General features: G+C 39.7%; 1 protein-coding gene across 1 annotated transcript in view; it reads right to left on the bottom strand.

The window, feature by feature from the left end:
• RGS7BP (regulator of G protein signaling 7 binding protein) overlaps positions 1–22,133 on the bottom strand; it is a 35,243-nt gene extending 13,110 nt beyond the window's left edge. Inside the window, exons 1-2 of the mRNA XM_084225022.1 lie at positions 21,556–22,133; positions 18,685–18,851 (exon numbers count right to left, since the gene is read on the bottom strand). Of these exons, the coding sequence (XP_084081148.1) occupies positions 18,685–18,851; positions 21,556–21,714 (326 nt within the window). The 5' untranslated portion in view covers positions 21,715–22,133. The remainder of the gene's footprint in view (positions 1–18,684; positions 18,852–21,555) is intronic.
• Between the last annotated feature and the right edge of the window lie 1,735 nt (positions 22,134–23,868).

Here is a 23,868-nt window from a genome sequence, read left to right as displayed (position 1 = left end):
ATTCAGGTCTATTCTACCTGAAGGGGATTTGCCCATACATGCTCCTGTGCAAAGTGGGACCTGCAAAAAATTTAAACCACCAGAGATGGTAATGATCACCTTTTTCTGCTCAATGATGAGAGCTCTTTTGGTTGGGAGATACAGTTCTACTCCTCTTTCTCATGCAAGAAAAGCTGAATTTGTCTAGCTCTCCTGAAAACTAGAATTATTTAACTGCAAGTCTGTCCCTAAGAGAAATAGACACTACATTGTGACAAGGTAATTTCCTTGCAGCAGATTTAGATAAAACATAAATATGTCTGTTCTATTTTTCTCTGCACTATTTCAGATAGTTAGAAGTCCTCAGATGCTCTCAGAAGTCATGGCTGCTACAGGAATATTGTTTGCAATGTTTATTAATAATTTACTATGTTCCTTTCTAGCTGTCACTGACAAAAAGATTCCAGGGTCTGCACACAGGTGTAAGGAAAGTGTGTTTTCCTTATGCAGCTATTAAATTCCTATAAAGCAAATACGGAGGAAACTTTTCTTTAAAACATTATTGCTCTTAGTGACAGAATTTTTAATCGTGAAGACTGAGAAGGCAGCAATTCTAAATAAGATGCTTACTCATGAACCAATTCAGATTTATTAGTGGCTTCCTATTCACAAATAAGTTGGAAAAGAATTCAAAAGCATAGTAATAGACATTTTAATTGACTTTTTTTGCTGTCATAAATCTAGTGTGGTTTTTTTTTGCGAACTCTATTTATGAACAGCATAAGAGTAATAACTAGAAACATCAATAATATATGCACGTTCTGACCCATTCTTCTTTTCTCAAGAATACAGAACATTTCTAACTGGACTACGGGCAAAATTCTTCTCTCATCTGCAAATCCAGAGTAACAGCAGTGATATCCAAGAAGAATATTATACAGAGTTTATACAATGAGAATCATTTCCAGCTCAGTACCCTCACTAATTGTCTCAAATTATTTAATTAGTGTTTAGTTGTAATAATGACCACAACAATTCCTTTAGTCTGCAACCAAACAATTTGCTTCTATGCATGTATATAGGCCTCACTTTCATCTCTGAAAGGCAAATGCTCTGATATGAATGCCCACAAAGATTTATTTTATAATCCTTGAATTCTGTGTACAGGGCTTAACATTTCCTTTTAAAGTATTATCAATTCTTCTATTTCTCTGTGTACAATGCCATGTCATGAGAAATGCTAAACAGGAGACTAGTACAGACATAAATTTCAGAGTGCTGGTTACTATACATTTATTATGAACTATTATTAAATATTATTTAATAGTTATATACCAAATCAATATTTATATACAAAGGAAAGTTCATGCAAACTTCTGATATTCTCCCTCAAGTCAGCTGTTCAGTTAGTTAGTCTAGCTCATTTTTTTATGAAGACCACTAAAGTTATTCAAGAAAAACCTCATATAACATGATCTTATACAATACTGTGGTAAATTGTGTTTGCGACAGAGCTATTTAATAGGTTATGTTCAGCTGGATATATGAGAGCTAGCACAGCACTGAGCACCGGCCCATGAGACACAGGCCAGCAACTCATTGTTGATGGTATAAAAGGTAGTTACAAAAGTGAAAATGCTGTGTTACTCCTACATAAAACAGCAGCTTAAATTATGCAGCTTATCAGGCTGCTATTAAAAGTACAATTTTTTTGTAATAACAAAAGTAAGTTCTATAAAATCTGTAATAAATTATTACATTCTCATGATTTAACCACTGGTAAAATCAATGGCTTTCTTTACATAAAATCCTGCTGCCTAAAAATTATGGAATGTTGTTCAACTGAATATGTTTATAAAGCACTGATAATAAGTAGAATTTCCTTTCCTTTTTATTTTCCTAACCTGAGATTTAAAATAAAACCTATAGAGGGAGCTCTTACACCAACCATATAGTACCCAGTATCATTAAGAGAGGTAAATGAAGCTATTTTGGTAATTATTTTAAAATACTCCCAGAGTCTCTGTGGTTGAGACGACCCTGAGGTGTTAAAAAGTCCCTTTTTCCCAGCCCCGAGATCGAGGGAGTCAGGATTTTTTGGCTGTGGTTTTCAAAGTTGTTTATTCTCTGTTATCTATAACAATCTTTTTCTGACCAGTGGAGGTCTGTCCAGCAGGTCTGTCCATGGCACACGACAAACTATCATTCTACTTGAACTCTCACGGCTTGTAAATCTTCACATAAAGTTAGTAATTTTCTCCAGGGGTTAAAATCAAAGCCATGGGTGTTTTTGGTTTTGTACCAAGATCTTTGAGCCCCCAGCCAGGCTTGAGCCATCCAGGGCAGCCAGAGGGATGTCTTGGGTTCCGACAAAATACAAGTAAGAAAATATTAAAATGCTCCTCCTTAAATGCAAAGGAAAAGAGTCAGGATTAATCAAAAAAATATTTTTCCTCCAAAACAGTTGACAGATCATTTTACTGTACTGCCAAAATGTTGGTTACAATTGAGAAACACCTTGAGATTTTCCTGAATTCCCACAGGTGCCCAACATTCACGGTTGCACTGAAATTAGTGAAATTTAAGTGAGATTAAGCAAAACATAAGACTACTAAAACTGAAAATTATTACAGTCTGTCAATTTAACTTAAGACTTTTAGTCACACATTTACAACAGAACAGCATTTTACCTACATGATACTTACTTTACTTTTAAGTATCAACAACATAAAAAATATAGACAGATGTACTATCTCTGGTTAAAAGAGTAGCTAAGATATATGAAGGGTTTGGTAAACCTTTTTGCAAAAGCATTGCTTTGACAAATTCTATGCTTAACTCCAAATAAAAGTATTAATAGTTCCAAAATACTATAAGCCAAAAAAACTATCAAGTCATATAATGAAGGTTGTCAGTCTTCAAAGCCAAAGGAAAATAAACATTTGTCCAGACAGAAATGAAAATTAAATCATCAAATTCTGTCTAAAGCTCTATATATGTACTTTGCTTGAAAAATAATGTAAATTGAATTGATGAGCTGTGAAAAATTACTGTCCACAAATATTACCCTGTAGATTGTATTTTAAGTTAGTGTCTGAAACACCGTAGTTTCGAAATATAAAGTAGTAGAAGGATGAAAAAGAGGAAAACCAAAACATACCTCAGACACACAGTGCTTCTGTTTGGATATGAAGTGGGACAAATACTGCAGATGAGATACACTTAATCCCCTTATGTAGCAGGTACCAGAAGCCCCTCTGATTACAGCTAAGGTTCAACTGTCTAATAAACCTGCCCCTGCTTTTGTGTCTTAAATAGATTGCTTATTTCTTTATAATGTAAGCATACATCTTGAGGGCAACAAAAGACTGGTGAATTCACTTTGAATATAGGTAGAGAAGGCGTCCACACTGGTGTTTTCTTCTGAACAGTTCCTGGGAAAATATTCTTATTGGTGTTCCTTCAATTTGCTGGGGTTATTTTTAAAAACATGTACACAAACTGCTGTCAGCTTCAGTGCCATGTGTTGGTTTGTTGTTCTCTACTTATGCATACTGTGATACAATTGCAATTCCCCACCCAGTCCAGCCAGGAAAAAAGCCAGGCTTTTTCTTCCTAGCAGTCCCATAAATGACTGCAGTGCTGTTCTTATTAAATTGGATTGATGCTTTGAAGCAGTTACAACAGCGCTTACAGCAAGAGAAGAGATGATCAGGTTTAGTTTTGTAACAACAGTGTAAATCTCCAGTAACTCTGATAAGACTGATGGAATCAATCTTAGTATATGATACAGCCAGCAGAACAAAATCACAATGCAGTGGCACATATTTTAGACATTGCTAACTCCCAGGCTGATCATATTTTAGATATTTCCATGCTAGAACAATTTAGATACAACATTAAAAAAAAAAAAAAGAAAAAAAAGAAAAAAAGAAAAAAAAGAAAAGAGGGTTTGACTTGAAATGCTCAGAATCAGAGACCAGAATTTTCTAGACTTCTTCCCTCAGAAGTCAGTTTCAATGGCTGAACTAACTCAAGCAAGGGCAATAGGCAAATTACCAGAGCACTATCCAAACTATTCCACTAGACCCAATCTTATACCACTCAGTACATGAGTAAAACAGCACTGAAAAAAGAGATTTAATGTAAACTCCACTCTAGGTAATACCAGATGTGTTGGATGCCGTTGAAGGGTTCTGGTAGTGATGGTGGCAACAGGGTGCCCTTTGTGGGATGAGGTGAGGGTCTTCCCTGTGCTGGACACAGCCAGTTCCTGCAGCTCTACAAGGGATCCTTGGCAGGACACAGCTGAACCTATCTGCTGAGCAAAAAACTTACTTTCAAAAAGGGCAAAAATAGCCACGGGGAGAAGGAGTGAGGAGCAAAAAAGGAGTAAGAAACAAGAGAGGGAATATCAGGGTAAGAGAAAGAAGGAGGCTCTCCATGGCAGAGCAGATCTTTGCAGCCCACGGAGCACACCAGAGCAGATGGATGTTCCTGAAGGAACTGCCACCTGTGGAGAACCTATGCTAGAGCAGATTTTCCTGACAGGACTGCTGCTTGTGGAGAAGCCCACACTACAGCTAAGGAGACGTGAGGAGGAAGGCGAAACAAAAAAGATTGGTTATGGACTGTAACCCCATATTCCCATCCCACCTACACCACTCAGGAGGGTGGGGGTGGGTAGAGGAGTCTGGAGTGAAGTTTAGCACAGAAGCCAGGCAGCAAAGGTGCTAGCTTGATGTTTCTTTTCTCTTCTAATTACTTAAATTAGTAATTATTTTAATTTTAATTGGCAATAAATTAGGATAATATTTCCCAAGTCAAACCTGCTCTACAGACAGTCAATGTGCCTATCTTTATTTCCACCTAATCTTTCTCATTCCTGCTCTTCCTGTCTTCTCCTCATATCCTGCTGAGGAGTGAGTGAGCAAGCAATTGGGTGTGAGTTTGGCTGCTCTCTCAAAATAAGATAAGCTAAGCTTAAACCAGCAGGATATTTTTAAGTATGCAGAATTCCAAACGAAATTGCATGTGTGTCTTCAATTACATTTTTGAGCTCTCATAAAGTTAAAAAAAAAACCCAAAATGCAGGGCTTGACCACCACACCCTAACACCATTGTTCCATCCTTCAGCTGTCTGACCCTTGCTTCTACTTTAGAGAAATCCAGGGGACATCTGCTCTAGCCAAATATGAGCTGAACAGGGCCTTCTTCTCTGCAGGTTGTCAGATGACCTGTTGAGAAGGTAGTGTCCAGTTAGATGAAAGAAAACTTTGGGTGAACTCTCAAGTCAGCCTTGTTAGCTTCAGCCTCAGCTGAACAAAAAAAATTTCACAGCCTCAAACTGTATGATACCAAAGAACAGATAAATCAAAACCATTACACAGACCTTCCAGAAAAGATCTGTGCAAACCAAGAAGGAGACAGTGACATTAGCTCTATATGCAATAACTCGTAAGCTTATCTAAGAAATTCCTATTCAGAACACTGCCTTGTCAGCATCAACAAGTTGTTCTCAAATGAATTTGATAAAAATGTAGAGAAAGCACAGATAAGGTTGTGCCATCCAACAGGCTCAAGCCCAACCTCTTTTAAACTCCCTGCAGGCAGCTGATATCATGCTGCCTGTGGATTTGCCCTTTGACTTTAGTTAAGGTTCTGTGTCATTTAAAATGTCCCTTAATCACTCACTATTTGTTAATGAATGATTTATAAACTCTACCTTTCAAAAGTCTGCAAAATATATATGGATTCATACCTACACTCCCATCTAGTTCCTTTGATTAACAGTTGTACAGAAATTTTATGAAAACTAGTATCTGATGTGAGGTCATTTATGAATTTGGTTGTGATGTGTGTGGACAAACAGGGTCAAACTTTCCAGAGAGCCTGAAGGAGAGGTAGGTGCTTCAGGTATTTGATGCTGTAGGATCTAGGTCACAATGAGCTAGAAATATACTGGATGTAGAAGGAACTCCGCTGCAGGCAAGTGATGCCATCTGCTGCTGACCATTCTCAGGACACTAAACCAGATGATTCCTCAGATTTGTGATACTTCCATTTTCCATTTTATTTCTGTCATTAGTACTTTCTTTGAATATAAATCTCAATATATTTTTTTTCCAAAAGGCATTCCATAAAGCATTAGAGTAATCTGGATACCTGTTATCTGTTTGTAACTCAGATTTCTGGTTCTCTGTATTTCAAAATGAAAAACTGGAGTGGTTGTGAAGATATGTTAAAATGAGAAGAGGCAAGGAACAATTTATTTGTTTTTCCTCAAACCACCTAATTAACTATTTAAACTGAAGGAAGGATGTTCTTTAAGCTTCACTGTGATTTGGATAAGAGCTATATTGCATTAACAATTATTGAAAAAAATTGATACATTTTCATAACCCTTTTTTTCTGTTGTTGGTCAAATAGACCATGACTGCTACAATTCAAAGCTGCAAGGGAAACAGCACGTACAGGAGATATTACCAGGTTGCTCCGAATAAGGTAGTGTTTGGGATTTTTTATGTATCAAATGATTCTAGGAGTGCCTTGAATATGTCATGCTTATACCTCAGAGTATTTTTTATCTTTTTTGTCTAAGAAAAAGAATGTTCAAATACCTCCATATAGAAGTATTCCAAGTGAAAAAGAAATTGTGTTATAGAATCAGTAGAAGAATCTCACACAGCTCCACCAGATACTTCACAGATCAAATCTGTAAGAGTAGTTAGAAATCACAGCTGAGAGACTGAGAAAACTTGAATGTGTCAAAAAAAAGAAAAAAAAATAGAAGGAAATAGAAGAAAAAAAGAAATAGATTAGCTTCCTGAATTTAAATTCATATATGGAGAAAGAAATTTTTAAAACCATCTGTTGATAAAATGTGTTCAGGAAGCAGTATTCTAGCAAAAAGAACTTCGCAATTTTTCCCCTTCAGATTTTTAATCCTGCTTTGGTCTCCACTTGACTTTGTGAACTAGTGTTACTTTTGTTTTTTTCCCTCTTTGAAAAGCTCTTTTTTCAGCTTGGGAAGTAAGGATTTCTCCATGAAGTCTTCCTTAGGCATTCAGTATTGTATATTAGCAGCTGTACAGACATACTACTTATTTCTGAGTCTTGAATGATGCAAAATGAATTGCAAAAGGCTGTACACACACTACTTTGGGTAGGTCTGCAGCTAAATTATATGCCCAGACTTTGGAATGCCCACAACTTTGGTGTACTAGGACTCTTCACTCTGCATGAAGGGAATGCTTCTTCAGCACACAGCCTCGCCCTCAGTCTTACATACTGTGGTTGCAGTTGTCATAATAATCCCAAGTACCAAACACTGCTTTATCAGTGTTGGGGCTTTTTTTTGGGAGGGCTTGTAAGCTCATATGGGTGGATAGTGCTGTTTCACCACAACAACAACTCCAGAACTGTTGGAAATAATTGGAAGCTGCTGTATAAACATGGCACTTTAAAATATTTTGCCACTCAGACATTTGCCATGCTGCCAAGGTTACCAGCAGTACATTTGCAACGATCTGTCTTGCCGTGATAGACAGAGATATGAAGTGTCAGCTTCTCTTTGCTCATACAGTAAATGCAAACTTGTTTTCTTCAGAAATGGGAAAGCGGTTTCTTCAACAACTTTGAGCACATTATTTAATATGCCAGTATTTGAATTCTTATGCCAGATCTGTTGCCAGGAAATGTTCATGACGGAAGCATTCTTATGAAAGATAGGAACAGTAAGATAAAAAATGGACTATAAGAGAAAAGAAGACCTCCTATGTTAATGTACAAATAATTCAGTATATTATTTGTCTGATAGTTAAAAATTATATGGAAAATGTAAAAGTAGATCTATAAATATTCCCATCAAGGAGAAAATTCTATTCAGTAACAGCCAACACTTCAGAATATTTTAAAACATGAATTTAAACAGCATTAACTGGTAATACTGGAAGGATTCTGGACTAAGTAATGCTGCATTTAATGCTGCATCAAGATGAGATATTAATGCCCAGATAATGCCTTCAAATATTTAATTAATTGTTCAGAAACAGAGTGATAAAGCAATTCGAAAAATTACAACAGATTTTGCGCAACTTGTTGAAACTGGCTGGAATTTTTCCAGTGGAAGCCTGACAGAACTGCTATCTCCCACAGCTGGAGACTGATCTTGCAAGGTACTGATGATGCTGAGTAAGAGTAAGGATAAGGTACTGATGATGCTGAGTTAAGAGTAGCTACTGTTTGGTACTCTCACTAGAGCAAGCCTCCATGTACCATGCAGCTCACAGTAAGTGCAAAGTTTTTTCTTAGTTGACTAGGCAGGGAGTGCAGCACTTGAAAGAGCTTGACCAAACATGGGTCTGCACAATTAACTTGGCAACGTCATTGGCTGATTACAGTGAGGGGCACAGAATCAAAATGGCTCCTTTCTAACAAAAGAGCAGTATTCCAGAATGTTGAGAAATACCGAGCATTAGTAAAAGCATTTCCCTTAAGCAGCAATTCTCAGCCCAGGACTTTAAAAAAAAGAGGCAAGAAATCAGAAGCAAAATCCCAGTATACGTGGAATTTTAAGAGCTCATGCTGAAGCCTTTCTAATGCATAACTCCATTATCTCATGTTTTCACTTAAGATTTTATGAACATATTGTCAACATAGTCCAGCTTTATAAGATTCAGTGAGAATCAGAAGTAATTTCTGAGAACAATATTAAGCCAAGCTAAACAGAATGAAGATAGGCAAAGTGTCTATCATCCAACACTGCAGCCATGCGGGATTTCTTAATTGAACAGTATTTAGGAAAATGATCAGGAAAGAAGCACTTAAAACTCATCACTAAATTCTTAGCGTTAGCTGTGTTTTGTTAGAAACCAACAGAAAAGAAATATTGAAATTTGCTATTGAAACAGGTCTCAAAGCAGTGGGCCTAATGGGGACAACAAAGGCACTCCTCTTGGCCATCTTGGTAACAGATTAGCACAAGCACAACTTTTATTTACATTTGTGAAGATAGGCATGAAGTGTATATTATTTTTTTAAGAAATACTGCAATGAAAAAGGTTTTTTTGGATTGGTGTAACATTAATTCTGAACCATGCAGGCTTCTCTAGTACTTTTAAGTTTTGTGGGCATAGAAATTAACATAACTTGAAGGGCTCATAATCAGCTACACTTCTATCTTCAAATACCTTCTAAAATTTATCTCTAGATCCCCTTGTGAAGCACTATTTACTGACATAAATTAGTAACACTCTGGTTTTTGCTCAAGAGGAGCTTATTAACTGATTCCACTTGTGACATGACATGACAAGACATAGCAACAGGAGTTGCTATGTGCTTTTACACGTTAGGGCTTAGAATTCCAGCAAACTGACATTCAAAAATCAATTTCAATAGAAATTAATTATGAAATCAATTATAAAAATGTGATATCTACGTGCGTTATTTAGAAAGCAATATAGCAATAAAAAAACAGAGTATTTGAAAACAATGCATTTCCTTGAAATCTCAAATATGTTGTAAAATGACTAAGTATTTTTCAGAGATAGTAAGTACTGGTACACCTATTTAATAAGTGATTCATCTGAAACATCAGTCAGAGGTTGAATGGGATTTTCCAGACTTTTCCCAAAACATAGGAGTTTGAAAAATTTATTATTTTTGTTAGCCATGTTTACTACAGTAATGACACAGATCTAAAGATCAGTGGATTCCAGGGGGCTTGTTATATGTACATTCAAGACTGCCATGAGGAGTTCCCAAATAGTCAATGTGACAGCAGCAAATCAGATGTTCATTTCATTATTATTTGGAGACAGGCTATGAGGAAAAAAAGCAAGAAACAAAAACACTGAAAAACAGGAGGGATGACAAAGGAGAAAAGGACATGAGAAAATCTGAAGTGAAGCAGAGGTAACAGCAACTGTCAAAACAGAGTCCACACTTAAGGTCTGTGGGCTTTTCAAAATCCCCACAGTTCCTGTTTCTAAAGAAGTACCTAACTGCTGGATCCTCTGGCTGACTACTCCCTGAGAAAATCACTTGTAAAGTAAAGGTGTGAAAAGCTTTTTACGTTCAACAATAAGAGCAGATCTTCTGAAAGGACAAAATGGGGCAAGAGAAGGACAAAGTTAGAGACTGCTGGCAGAGAAACCAAATTTTCTGCAAAAGGTCAGCTCTGATTCTGCAGCATTTCTAAAGAGACCCTGCCAATGAAATTCAGTCCCTAAATCTCTTTGATAATATATGTTGTTTTTCTTTTAAATTTCTCATGTAAAGGTTTGTATACCTCAGAATAGGAATGTGAAACTGGCTGGTTATATCAGCCACTGCTACAGATAGTCTTACCTGTAACTAGAATAATCCATTATTAATGAGTTAGAGATTGAGAAATAACCCTTCTAAAATCTATGGATTATGAAAATGTATAGATTTTTTCAGTAATTGTTAATGCTCTTACCCAAATCTGTTTCTAAAAACAGATTATAAAATCTGTTTCTAAAAACTACAGCATTCAGTAATGGAATGCTGCGCATGCACACCAGAGACGTGAATCACAGTAACATCCTAGTTTTTGGTATTTCTTTTCAGGAACCCACAATGGGAGTGATGAATGCAGAGGGCATGTAAAAAAGGAAGGTAAACCACCTTAAACCTGCAGGATACTCTTATCCTCAGCCAAGGTATCGTGCAGGTGAATTTACAGTTAGCCAGGTTGAAGATATGAAATACTGAGGAATAGTCAGCCTTTACTGAGTTCTGATTCTGCTTCCCTCTGTCTTTGTGTTTTAACTGCTTAAAACATAGGAAAACAATATGGGAGCAAGGATTAGAACACCACAAAAGAAGTTCCCTAACAGTTTTCAGTGTTTATCTGCAATGGCACTGCATGAAGCCCAACTACAGAGCAGACTGCAACATCATTTTGCTTCCTCACGCAAAATACTCTTTCCACTGGGCTAGACGATGGCAATGTGTCCCCTAATTCTCCACAACTACCTCGCTGCTTCAGGTCATGTCACAGAAGAAAAGCTATGCTGCTTCATGTTTCCCAGGGAGAATACTGCTATTTGTGGTGATCCTCAAGCATGGGCAGCCTCCCTGGCTTCCTTGCTGTTAGAGAGATCCACCATGCAAGGGGCCGGCTTACCTGTCTGGCTTACCCAGCAGTCCTGGAGTGTCTCAGCAGCGGCAGCACTGCACTGGAGGGGGCTGTGAATGTGTTAATTGTGTGTCAGGTGGAAGAAAGGGGCAAATAACTGACTGACAAAGACAACGTCTGTTCTACTTTTAGCACTCACTTTCCCCTCTTCTCACTTTCATGCCTTTTCTGGGACACAGGTGCAAGTGGTCTAGAAATTAAGCCCGACTCACCATCATCTTTGGCAAAAAGAAAGTGGCAGGGGCCACTGTGTTTTGTGAAGAGCCCAAAGTTGTCAGTCTGTCAGGCTCTGAGGATGCTCTGCCAGCACCTCTGGGAACAAGCTTGTCAGAGCCTGGACAAGCAAGAATGTTGTCCTTCTGACTGCTGGTGAGGTTTATTATTAAGCAGGTTGCTATAAGCTCTTCCAATTTGTCAAAACTAACTTACGCTGTGTTACTGCAGATGTAGAACTTGCAGAATTTTCAGACTGCTGTTCTGAACGTAGAAAAATAATAGAGTAATAAATGCACTTTTAGGTCTGTTTGCCCTTTACTAAATCAGGAAAAGACAGATCTATAAAAGGGAGATATTAATACCTTGTATCTTCAAGTCCCAAACACCTATTAAAGCACCTCCAAAGACAGAGGTACAAAGAAAAAGTCAGTCTATAGAGGTCAGCTATTTTGAGAAGTCTAGCCTCAGTAAATAACCTTGTTTTTCTTCCATTATTTGCCTTCTGAACTTGAAGTGCCTGACTTAAACAACTTCATTTTCAACTAGCAACTTAAATTGAGTAAACATATCTTATTCTTAATAAGCAAATGTACCTTAACTCACTTCCACAGAAAATAGTTTCATCTTTTTGCTCTCCCTTTCCATAATTTTAGATGCATGCGAATTATATAATTGGAGAATTTTTTCACAAGGAATCTTATTATTCAGAACAATACATGTGCATCCTACCCTCTTGTGAAAGGAGTAAGCTATGGTATACCTACTGTACTACCATGTACTACATGGTCCTTAAGGGGTATATTAAACTATCCACATCTGAGCTTCTTTCTCAAAACATTCCCATTTCCATGCAGACAAACTCCCATTAGTCAAAATAAGATTCGAGTCACTGGAACAGGTGTAGTTTCTGATACATGGTACTACATTTGCAAGCACTTCAGGATGTAGAAATCAGTGAATATATGCCAGCCAAACAAAGTGGAATAAACACTAATAATTTGCTTCTAGAATCTGATATGCTCAAAAATACATGAAAATTTTAAGCATGTAAGAAAATTCCAGTAAATATTTACAGAAGCTGAATGTCAAAGTTGAGGGACAATGAGACTTTATATGATAAGAATGCTTAGTAATCATGAAAAGCTCTTTTCTGAAAGCTCTCCCTGACTTTACTCATTTCAGACAGTAACAGTTAAATCATCAGGACAATTTCCTAAGTAAAGTACTATTAAATGATTATACGAATTGTGAGCTCTAGGATTCCACATTGAAACAACTTACTGAGATGCTCTTAGTATAGTCTGTGAGGACAAAATGATATTTTATATTTCCAAGAGTTTTCTGAAGTGGAGGATCTCAGTATTTTTTACTTGACAGGATTTTTAAGGTCACAACTTTAAGCTGTTACAGTTTAAAACATCTGCAACATTTTAGCAAGAAATCACAAAACCTTTTAAAGGGCATTAAACTACTGGTATTATAATGTATAACAGTATTGATTCCTGCAGTGAATATTGACTGCTTTCCTTGTTTTCTTACATATCATGACATTATTTTTGATATTTAACTATACTTTAATCAGGCCGCATTCTGGTTATCACGCTGCAATCACTGTGAAGCACTTACCTTTTTTCTTAACTTTCATCTGGCAGCTGAAACAACGCTAACAACTCCAACAGAGGTTGGGTACAGCCAGCAGTGCCTGTGATTCAGAACCCCATGATCGACATTATCACTCTCCCCACCTCTGGTACATACACTGAGAGAAGCACCATGGCAGTGACTGCAAAGATGTCTAGGAAGGACAGAGACCTCCATGAATGCTGCTTGATCAGTATCTAGCTGGGGCAGATATCTGGTTTGTTGCTCTAACTGCTGGTATAAAGTTGGTTTTGAATCACAATTATAAAAATTCTTCCTGTAGAGCTAAGTGTTGCAGTGCTCCATTTCTGCTCAGCTAATAGTGACTGCCAGCAGAACTTCATTTTACATATGCAGTTAAACAGTTAAAATTATTTCTGTTATGCCAATATTAATACAGCTTTCATTAACTTATAGGTCTGCAGTCTTCTTCTCACTTAATTGTAAAATATTTTGAGGCAATCTTTTTTGTTTGTGTCCTTTAGAGAGCAGGCAATTATTTTGTAGGGTTGTAATTCAGGGAAAATTCAGACAGTTCAATAAAAAATTGGCCACAATTGGGTGTCAGTAGTCTGTTTTAAAACAGCCTTAGGAAACAATCTAATATTAATTAGCTCTGAGAAAACTACCATTTTGTGCTTATTGAAAACATGAGAATTCCTACTGCAAAGGAAAACAAAAGTAGAAATTACATACAATTAAAAATTTAAAGGAAGACTATGATAGTATTTTTGTGCAAATGATTGCAATCAGATGTGATTTTTAGCTGACTTTTTCAACCTTTCATGAACTTAGAGGAACTTAAAATTAACAACTATTTTATAAAAGTAACAAATGTCAAATAAGGAAACTTTCTTTGAATTTTCCCAAGGAGATTTATGATGACTTCATCATAGGCTGGAAGGGACACCTAGAACCAATTTTGCCCAAGTCTCCTACTCAAAGCAGTGTCAGCCACAGAGGGTTATGGAGGGCCATGACCAGATGAATTCTCAGTATTTCCAAGGACAGAGCCTCCAGAACCTCTCAGTGCACCTGTTCTAATATTCTACCTGCCTCACAGGAAAAAAAGGAGTTTAAATTTTAAATCAATTTTTCTTTGTATTTCAATTTTTACCTGCTGTCCTACTTATCCCTGTATATCACTGAGAATAGTCTGACTGCGTCTTCTTTACACTATTCCAGGAAGTAGTTCTTATGTATATGGATAATATCCCCCCCAGCCTTCTCCAAGCTAAACAATCCCGGGTTCAGCAGCCTTGCCTTGTATGTGGGATGCTGCCTAACCATCTTTAAGGCAGTTGATTAGACCTGATTTGGATGTTCCTTCCTCCTTTCTACCAGGGAGCCCATTGCTGGACCAGTATTCCAGATATGGCCTCAACAGCCCTGAGTAGAAAGGAATGATGAACTCCATCGACCTTCTGGCAACACTTCCTAAAGCAGCACAGGAGGCTGCTGGCCCTCTTTGCACAAAGGCACAATACTGGCTCATGTTCAACCTGAGGTTCACCAGAACCCCCAAGATCCTCTTCTGCAAAGCTGATGCCCCAGCATGTACTACTGTAGAGAGAGGTTTATTCCTCCTTAGATTTTGGACTTTGCAACACCAGTCAGAAAAACAGAGAAAAATCACTGCTAGAGCTGTGCTCACACAGATGTACATTGCCATGCACCCTTGAGCTCCTCACACAAGTTTTGTTTCATACAAAAAAAGCCACTGCCAACATATATATCAGACTGTCACAGAGACACTGCCAGTTCTAGTCTCAGTGTGCCAAGTGCACACATTATGTAAGCATATCAAGTGCTTGAGAATATGTAAGGACATTTACAAAAGTGTGTGCACAGTTGTGCAGACCTGTATCTTAAAATACAGTTCTGAGTTATCTCTCTGTTGACATCCCAGACTCAGTGGACTCCACTTATAAACCCAGCTGATGAAACCCCGTTTGATGAACTCTAACAGATCACTGCTGTATCATTCCATGAAGCAGACTCCCTTCCATAACAGAGATCTGCATCTTTTTCCCCTCATCTTCTTACTGTTAAAAATATTTTTTCCTTTCTTTTTCTTTGGAAAAAATAATGCTGACTCATTTTCTGTATGTACTTTCTCTGTACTCTGTTCTGCTGTACTTTCTCCAGTTTTGACCATGACAACTAATACTATAAGGATTCACAATGTAAATACTTGGAGATTTTTAATTTCTGCTACATTTTACAGCAGAAAATGTAATGAAACGACTGAACCTTACTCACCTTGTTCAGAAGACAGCTCATTAAAAATCACTAACAACTTTTAGTATAAGAGCAGGAATTGACCTGAAGTACTGAGAAAACCAACACTGAAAGGAGGGTTTTACTTTGACTTGCATTCCTAAAGGAACATTAATTAGAATTAGGATACTTCAATTTAGATTATTTTTATTTCTAATCTTTATTCCCCTCTGCTAACATCTCACAACTTCTGTAAGAAAAAGATATCAGAGCAAGTGAAGAAGAGGATGTAATATCTATGAGGCCCTATTAAGCTGGAGACTTACTTTGAAGTTTCCTTTTTCAGTAATATTTTTTTCGTAAATAAGTTTTTAAATACATCACAGCACAAAGATGTCCTTATTCAATCTCAGCACTTTTTGAGTAAAAGATCTTACTATTTAGAGAAATCACATTTGTCAGATACAGATTGTTCAGATGCAGCCCTTGCTTACTGAGTGCTGTGCAGTGGCTGAGAGAAGCCATCATTCTATGCACACCCTGTTTTTTTGTATCATTGCTTATTTTTTAATGAAATCTCTGCTACCAGTAGCCGCCAGGTTTGAGCTAGATGAGGTGATATGGTCTAATCCAGTGTGGACTTTATAACATTTTATGTTTCCTTGCTACTTCATCTATTTTTTATCATTTCCTTAGTCTGTCTTTCTCTCAGTTTTTAAAACATAAGCGTGACTTTCACTTCCTCTGATTCTACAGCTGAATCTGCTTTTGTTGGCATATCAGTGTATCCTTTTTCTACAGGTACTTGCAGCTTGCTCTTCTTGTTTACATTATATCACTGTCCTGCTCTGATGTCTGCCTAATATTCCAGAACTGATATGCTCATGACCGACATATTTTTTTGTCCTCCTGACTTCCATCCTGCTCAGTTTCTAATGCATTATCTCCACTTCAGCATTTCCTTCCCTTTTCACAATTTCCAGATTTCCTCCCAGAGCTCCCTTCTCCAGCACTAGAAGATTTGCTTTTGTTTCTTTCTTTCCAAGTCTTTGCATCTTTCCTATTTGTTACCTTGCTTAGTCTTGTAGGACAAGTGAATTACAAAAGGAAATTCTTCTAATTACCCAAGTCAGGTGTCTATTTAAGAGTCTCAAATGCACTAGTGCCAACAAGAGTTGGACTAGGTGATCTCCAGATGATCGCCAGAGGTCCTTCTAACCCTAACAATTCCATGATTCTGTGAAATCCCAATATATTCAAAGAGGAACAGCATAACATTAAGGTGTGTGCTAATTTTCCAAAGAAAAATACAGAAGAAACAAGATAAACGAACTAAGTATTCTCTCAAGACAATGACACCAACTTCTCAAAAGAGGGCTGTGCAACACCTCAGGCAGATCACTGAGAGACAAACTAAACATTACTGATGGTCTTAATTAATAGAATGCTGTTCCCTTGTGAAATGTTATAGTCTGGTAACATAAACAGCTACTTGCTATTAGTATTTCTGGGTGGAAAACTTTAATAAGTTTTGGAAGATGGAACTTGCCTTGTTACCCAGTGCAGAGTTGTGCATTTTGAACTAAAGCAGTGAACTACGTAAGCCTTCATCCCATATGCTGAAAAACAGTGGTTTCTGAGCAGCACACTACCCTCCTGACTATTTAATACTAATGATGATTTAATGCATTCCTGTCCCTAAGCTTTTTTCTTTCTGATATTTCTTCTTCCTATCCAATTAGATTCCTACTCCAGATCCTTTCATATGCACTACATCAGTCTTCTTGCTGAAATAAAGACTAAATCTCTGAGACTATTTATGACTCTTCTCCTTCTATTTATTTTTTGCTTTTTTAAAAAATCTTCATTTCTCACCTTTCATCACAAACACACCAAAAAAGTTAATGTCTCATATGGCTTTCCTCAGCTACAGAAGGGTGGGGATGCAAAGCATATCTTGTAAAATGTGTGTCAAACCAAACCAGTAATTTCCAGAGAGTTTCTAACACCTACCAGTTGTTACGGATATCACAGTATTATCAGAGTTATTTAAAACAGTTTTAGATTAGCCAAATGTCAATCTCGCAGCAACTGTACAACCTCCAGGACATCTTTGTGTATATGACAGACTTCCAGCTGCGAAATGATTGCTTAAAAAAACCCGTGTACTTTCTAAATGAGCATGTACCAATTGTTTTCTTTACAGGGGAAAAATATTCAAAAGTTACAAAAGAGGTTCAGCTATTAAAATGTATTATTTTGGCTCATATTAGTTTTTCTTTTGAGTCTGAAAGCAAGAAAGATAAATTTCACTACTGTGTGTTTTCACATTTTCAATGTACTGGTTAAAAAGAACTATGTCTATTATTGCTGGTTTTTTTTAAAATTCCCACTGACTTTAGTATTTTAAAAGCATGTATTTTGTTTGAGGAACAAATCAGAGGTCATAAAACCAACTTAAGTGACTTTGCACAAAGTCTTACTTGAAAATGGTGGCAATTCTACTAAAATATCCAACCAGTATCCTCTTCCGTTTGGTTTGTTAATTTGAGCTCCCCTTATATACCAAGCCTGTAACAAATTTTTTTATATGTTACAGCGATGAAAAGAAATTCAATGGGGATTAGGCAGAGCTAGAAAAAAAGTTGGTTTTTTTTTCTGGTGCAATATAGCTTATGGTAGATAAGACATATGCAGAAAGTTCTGACGAAGTGTAATCAGAATGACATGACTCAGGGGGTACATGTATAAATACAAATGTCCCAGTCACCATGCTGTGAAGAACCCACATGGAATTAGCTGCACGAATTCCCATTTTTTAGGAAACTGCTATTTATGCTCATTGATCTTGCACTGAGGCATAGTCTCAAGTATGCGATAATACATTCTGTCACCATGGAAAGGAATGTACATAATGTAATACCAAAGAAAAAATCAAAACATTATATGCTGGCAAAGCTTTCATTCTTATTTCAACACAAACTAGGGTTTAAAAACATGTAGAAGGTAAACACAAGTTCTCAGAGTAGTTTTTGTATTCCACTCACAAATTAGTTTGCACCTAATTTTGGTTTAATTTTGTTGAGTCTCTAGTTGAACTGAGCTAGTTGTCTCTTAACTATTCAATTAGGTACACTCAGTGAAAGACTGGACAAAAAGCTATTCACTCTTGAAGGGTATGACTTCCCCCTTGATCTGTAGTGATAAGCAGTAAAATCCTGTTTGTCTTACATAAAAGCATCCAGTGAAATCACAAGGAAATGTTCTTGGTGAGGGGATCAGGATTTGATCCAAAATTGAACTATCGTAAGGATATAGACATTCTGCAAAATTTTTGGCCATACACCTCCTATGCCTAAAACAGAAAGACAAGTTAATGCTTTTCCTGAAAGTTTCCATTACATAGTACTTAACAAAGATTTGCACACGAATACGGCTTTAATTAAAGATAAGTTGCCTCCTACCCAGAAATTGCTGCTAGTTTTTGATGAGCCTGATAGGCCATCTCACATCCTCGGGTTCGAGTTTTGTGCAATTCTGCATGCAGAGAAGGACAGGTGACAGAGACATCCCCAATAGAAATGACCAGCTCCCGATAGAGAGCCACCTGGGTATTGAACTCCTGGACAAGCTGAAAAACAAAAACAATTTACATACATGAGAATTTTTAACTACATTGGTAAAAACAATCCAGTTTTTTACAAGCATGCCCAGTCTAGGGCTTGTTCTTGCTTCTCACAATTTCATAGCACGCAGGATAAAAAGCACACGATTCAGTAAACAACTAGTGCCTCCATGGCAGCTGCTTCTTCTGTGAGCTATAAATGCTCATCTGTAGGAAAGTAGTGTTTCTGCTTTTAAAATCTGAGTGTTTCATTATTAGTATTAAATATTAAGCAGACAAAAAACCCATCTGCTTTACTAGTAGCATGAGGTTATTTTTTGCTATCATGAAAGGCGAAAATATCTCCAGAAATTACTGCCTTTGCTTCTCCTGCTTCCTGATTAACGGCATGTTCAGGGACTGGAATGTAGCATTTGCTTTTATACTGGCAATTTTGCTGATTTATTTTGTAATGATTTCTGTTCTGTCACTTTCCTTCAACCCAGATTTCTGACTTAAAACTCATCTGCTGTTACTGACTGAGAAGATGTACCAGATAGGCACTTTCCTGTTAAAATTACAGAAAGCACCTTTTCTAAAGTGCATGTGGGAAAAAGAAACAAATGAGCAAATAAACACTACAACCTGTACAGAAATCCAATATCCAGCAGATACATACAGATGGTTTTGGATAAATGGGTAATTTTAGTGTGATGGAAAGATCATTATCGTTTAGTTCCACTGATCACATACCCAGAATGATATTTTAAGGAAATTAAGCACTTGCTGTCTTCTGAAAGAATGCATATAAGACCATTTGCTCCACATGGTGGCGGGGGTGGAAGGATTAGAGTAATAGAACAGAATATTTATTTATCTGTGTTTTGACCTCAATTTCCAAACTACATAAAAACAGACAAGCGTAATTGGTCATAATTCTTCAGTCATCATTACCACCAGAAGTTCAACATACCCCAACATAAAAACATACTAAGAACCTGGAGTCTATCAGAGATACCAATTTTTTAAGTCAAGTCCTCAAATTCTCATGCTCAGGAAATAAACAAGTCACTTCTGCAGTATTATACCCTTCATGCATCCATCCCATTGCAATTCACTGTATAGCTGAGAACTGGTATCAAAAATAGTCTTGACCATGCTTTCTTAAATTTCATTTTAAGAATAGCAAATAGGTACCTCTGCTTCAGGAGCAGCAAATCAACCCAAGTGCATTTTAGTACATCTGCACCCTCCCACATCCAGATCCCAAACAAACCCAAGACCACAGACCAAACAAAGCCCTAGGCACGAAACAAAGCCCTAGGCTAAACAAGTCCTCAACTTTTATCATTCTGTAGCTTAAGAGAATGCATGAAGGCAATGGAGAGGAAAAAAATTGTACTGTGTTGTGTCAGAGTGTGATTATTCTGCAATAGGAAGAAAAGTGTCGCATCCTGCAACTGGTAACTGGCTGCACCAGACCCATTTTGCCAGTTCTCACCTGACATCCCTTGTTTAAACAGACTCATCCAGCCACCTTAGCACTGCCCAGGAAAACAAAACCACAAATATGTTGCTGAATCGAGACACAGAACAAGAAAAGAACCACATTGATTTTACCTCCCAAATCCTATCGCAACTTGATAACCCACCTATAAAACATATTTTATTTCTAACCAGTCAATTCTAAAAACTTCTCTGTAACTAACCACATTACGCTGTTGGGAATAAAGAAAAAGGGAGAACGTACTAAGATCCACTTGTTGGGTATATTTATAGAGCTACTGTGGCAGCTTTTGTTCCTCCATGCACTGGGAATTGCTCCCAATCTTGAAGCATCAGAGCGGATAATCTGCCAGCACATTTTTCAGCACCAGAGCAAAAACATTGCCAGAATCCAGCAGAATAGAAGTAGCAGCTCCATTGCTACTGGATAGAGCTTTAGCCAGGTAGAGATATGTCCAGAAAAGTGGCAGTGACTTTTTTTTTCCTACATCAGTCACTAGCTAGAGGGGTAATTTTGGGGCCCAGTGTCAAGCTGACTGTAGCTCAAGGAGCCTGAAAGGGGGCATATGGTGCTGATTTGGAGGAAAGTGTCAGGATCCAAGCATTTTGAACCTGCTTGAGGAGAAATCTCATACCAGAATGTGACAGTGCATAAATAACACAGACACAGGTGTTTCACCTGAGGTTTTACAACTGCAACCAACCAGCTACTCTGGGAAGACTGGTAACACGTACCACACATATCAGGAACAGAATTTCAGGGTCTCTAGTTCTGGGTCTCCCTATTTAGAACGATATTAGGGCAAGCATGCGGTTGCTGCACAAGACAGCAAGTAGTGCCGTGATTCATGGGAGGCAACTATTTACCCATTTAGGCTTCAGCGCGCCCAAGCCTAGGTACAGATTTGGACGGATCTACCAAAAAGCAACTCCAGCTGCTTTGCGGTGCGTGTACCGGGGCGAGGACTCCTGCTCCCGCAGGACTGTCCAGGCGCCCGGCTCCGCTCCCTGTCCCGCAGCCAGCTCCCCACAGGTCTCCTCCAACCTCCCGGATCCGCGGCGACCTGGGGCGCAGGGCAGCACCCCGGCGGGGACTGCGGTTTTAAAAACAGTGCAACTGCACGTGATGGGAATAGCCAAGGCGGCGGGAGAAGGGCACCGCAGCCTGCGCCGGGAGAGCTTGGAAAAGGTAAAAAACTACGGCAAGCCCGCCCGGGGTACCCACCATCTTACAGTCGTCCAGGGTTCTCTGGATCTGGTAGGCGCTGTCGGAGCCGCTGCCCCGGCGTTCGCTGTCGCGGCCGTGCGGCGAGGTCCGGCTGCCCTGGAAGATGGAGGCGGCGGAGCGGGGGCGCTTCCTGCGCCCGCTCGGTGCAGCGCTCATGCACACGCATCCGCCGCGCGGAGCCGCCCGCGGGCGCGGGCAGCGCCTTCCCCGCCGCCGCCGCCGCCGCCGCCCCGGGCACGGGTGCGGGCCCGCGCCGCTCGTCACCTCGGCCGAGCCGGAGCCGCGCCGCTCACGGCAGCGAGCGCGGCTGCTGTGGGCGATAGCCTGGCGGCAGCGGGAGAGCCCGGGGAGCGCCCTGCAGCATCGCCTCCGCTACCGCGGGGAGAGGCGGAGGGGCTGGCGCCTGCCCTCCTTCAGCAGCATGTCAGTCCCCGCGGAACCGCCCCGCCGGCGGCATGCTCCGCCGTCGTCCGCGCAGCTGGCGGGGGGAGTGGGGGGAGAGCGACCGTGCACCGCCCGGTGCTCCCGGCGGGAAAGCCCGACCCGCCGTGTGTGGCCGGGCGCCCGCCGGGAGCGGCGCGGAAGGTCCGGAGGGGCTGGCGCCGTCAGCAGCACCGCCCCCGCGGGGCGGGAGCGCCGCGCCCCGAGCCCGCCGCGCCGTGAGGGGGCCGGGTCAGCGCCGCGTCGGGCTGGGCCCCGCCGGGCCGAGTCCCGGGAGCCGCCGCCCCGCTGGGAGCTGCCCCAGCGCCCCGGGATCTTCGGGCACCGCCCGTCCCACGTTTGCCGAAGCTGATACCGGTCTTCAAGCGGCGTGTCGCTTTTCTTTGTAAAAAAAACTTGGTTCTCCGCTCAGTATTTACCAAATTTAGTCAACTGTTAGAGAGCATCCTAGCGAGGGACACGAGGGTGGTGGAGGATCTGGAGGGAAAGCCTTATGAGGAGCAGCTGAGGTCACTGGTTTGTTCAGCCTGGAGAAGAAGACGCTGAGGGGAGACCCCATTGTGGTCTTCAGCGTCCTCGTGAGGGGAAGCAAAGGGGCAGGTGCCAATCCCATCGCTCTCACAACCAGTGCCAGGATTTGAGGAAATGGCATGAAGCTGAGTCAAGGGAGGTTTAGGTTGGATATCAGAAAATTTTTCACCCAGAGGGTGGTGGACGCTGAAACAGGCTTGCTAGGGAAGTGTCACAGCACCAAGTCTGACAGAGTTCAAGAAGTGTTTGGGCAACACTGCCATTCATATGGTGGGACTGGGGTGTACTGCAGAGGGCCAGGAGCAGATTCAGTGGTCCTGATAGGCTCCTCCCAACTCAGCATATTCTGTGATACTATGACTTTCTGACTAGGAAAAAACTTCATATTTTGGGGCTCTAGCAAAAAGCTTGGTGTTTGTGATGCAAAAAGATTGTATTTGTTAATTGTAGGAAAGATTAAATAATAATTGAGTGGAGAAACTCCTGTGTGCACCAGCAGCGCCGTGCAGTTGCAGTTCACCAGGCTGATGCCCGCAGTCCTCCCAGGCCCTGGGCACCAGCCCCTCCAATGCAGAGGGCTGTGTGGCTGTGCCCGTCCTGTGTCTGCAGCTCCCTTCCCCGGGGGCTCCTGGGGACTGCACTGCCCCAGCATGAGCTATGGTCTGAGCCAGCTTCAGCTTCTGCTGGTTCTGCTCCTTTCTGTACCCAGGGAGCTATGGCTGTTTAGCTCACTTCTGGTATAATTGTGTTTATCCAGGCCACTGAATAAGAGCTTTTTTGTGTTTTGGTAATGTTCTTGAATCCAAAGCAACATCAAACACATCACACAGAGTAACCTAGTCTTGCCAGGGAGCTTGAATATGCCATCAGTGGCACTCTGGCAGCTTGAGGAACTCTTTTTCAGACTGTAGTGAACATTACTGTAACACAGACAACCTAATATCCACTTTAATCTGGATATGGCCTACGAATCTACTTTGAAATTCTTTTTAGACTTTTCCTGCTATTTTTGCAAAAATGTAAGCTACGGGATATGTGGTTGTATGGATGGATTTGCAGCACTTGCAAGTGCTGTCATCACCTTAGTTAAAGCTAAAATGACCTTGTAATTGTAGCTTTACTTTTGTAAACGTTATACTAGATTTTCAGCTTTCCATGCAGGAAAACTTGCAGTTTGCTAGTCCTATTTGAAGAACATCCCTTTTTTTTCATAGTTAATTTAATTCTTTTATAGGAAGCAAATGCATGGGATTATGCTTTGGGCCAGGACATCGTACTGCTACAAAATAGACAAAAGACGTTTCCCAATGACAAGAAAAATGTTTTTAATACTGGTAA

The sequence above is a fragment of the Fringilla coelebs genome (assembly GCF_963513975.1).
Source record: "Fringilla coelebs genome assembly, chromosome: Z".
NCBI classification, from domain to species: domain Eukaryota; kingdom Metazoa; phylum Chordata; class Aves; order Passeriformes; family Fringillidae; genus Fringilla; species Fringilla coelebs.
Note: the sequence above shows the minus strand (reverse complement) of the source record. Positions and strands in the feature narration are given on the sequence as shown.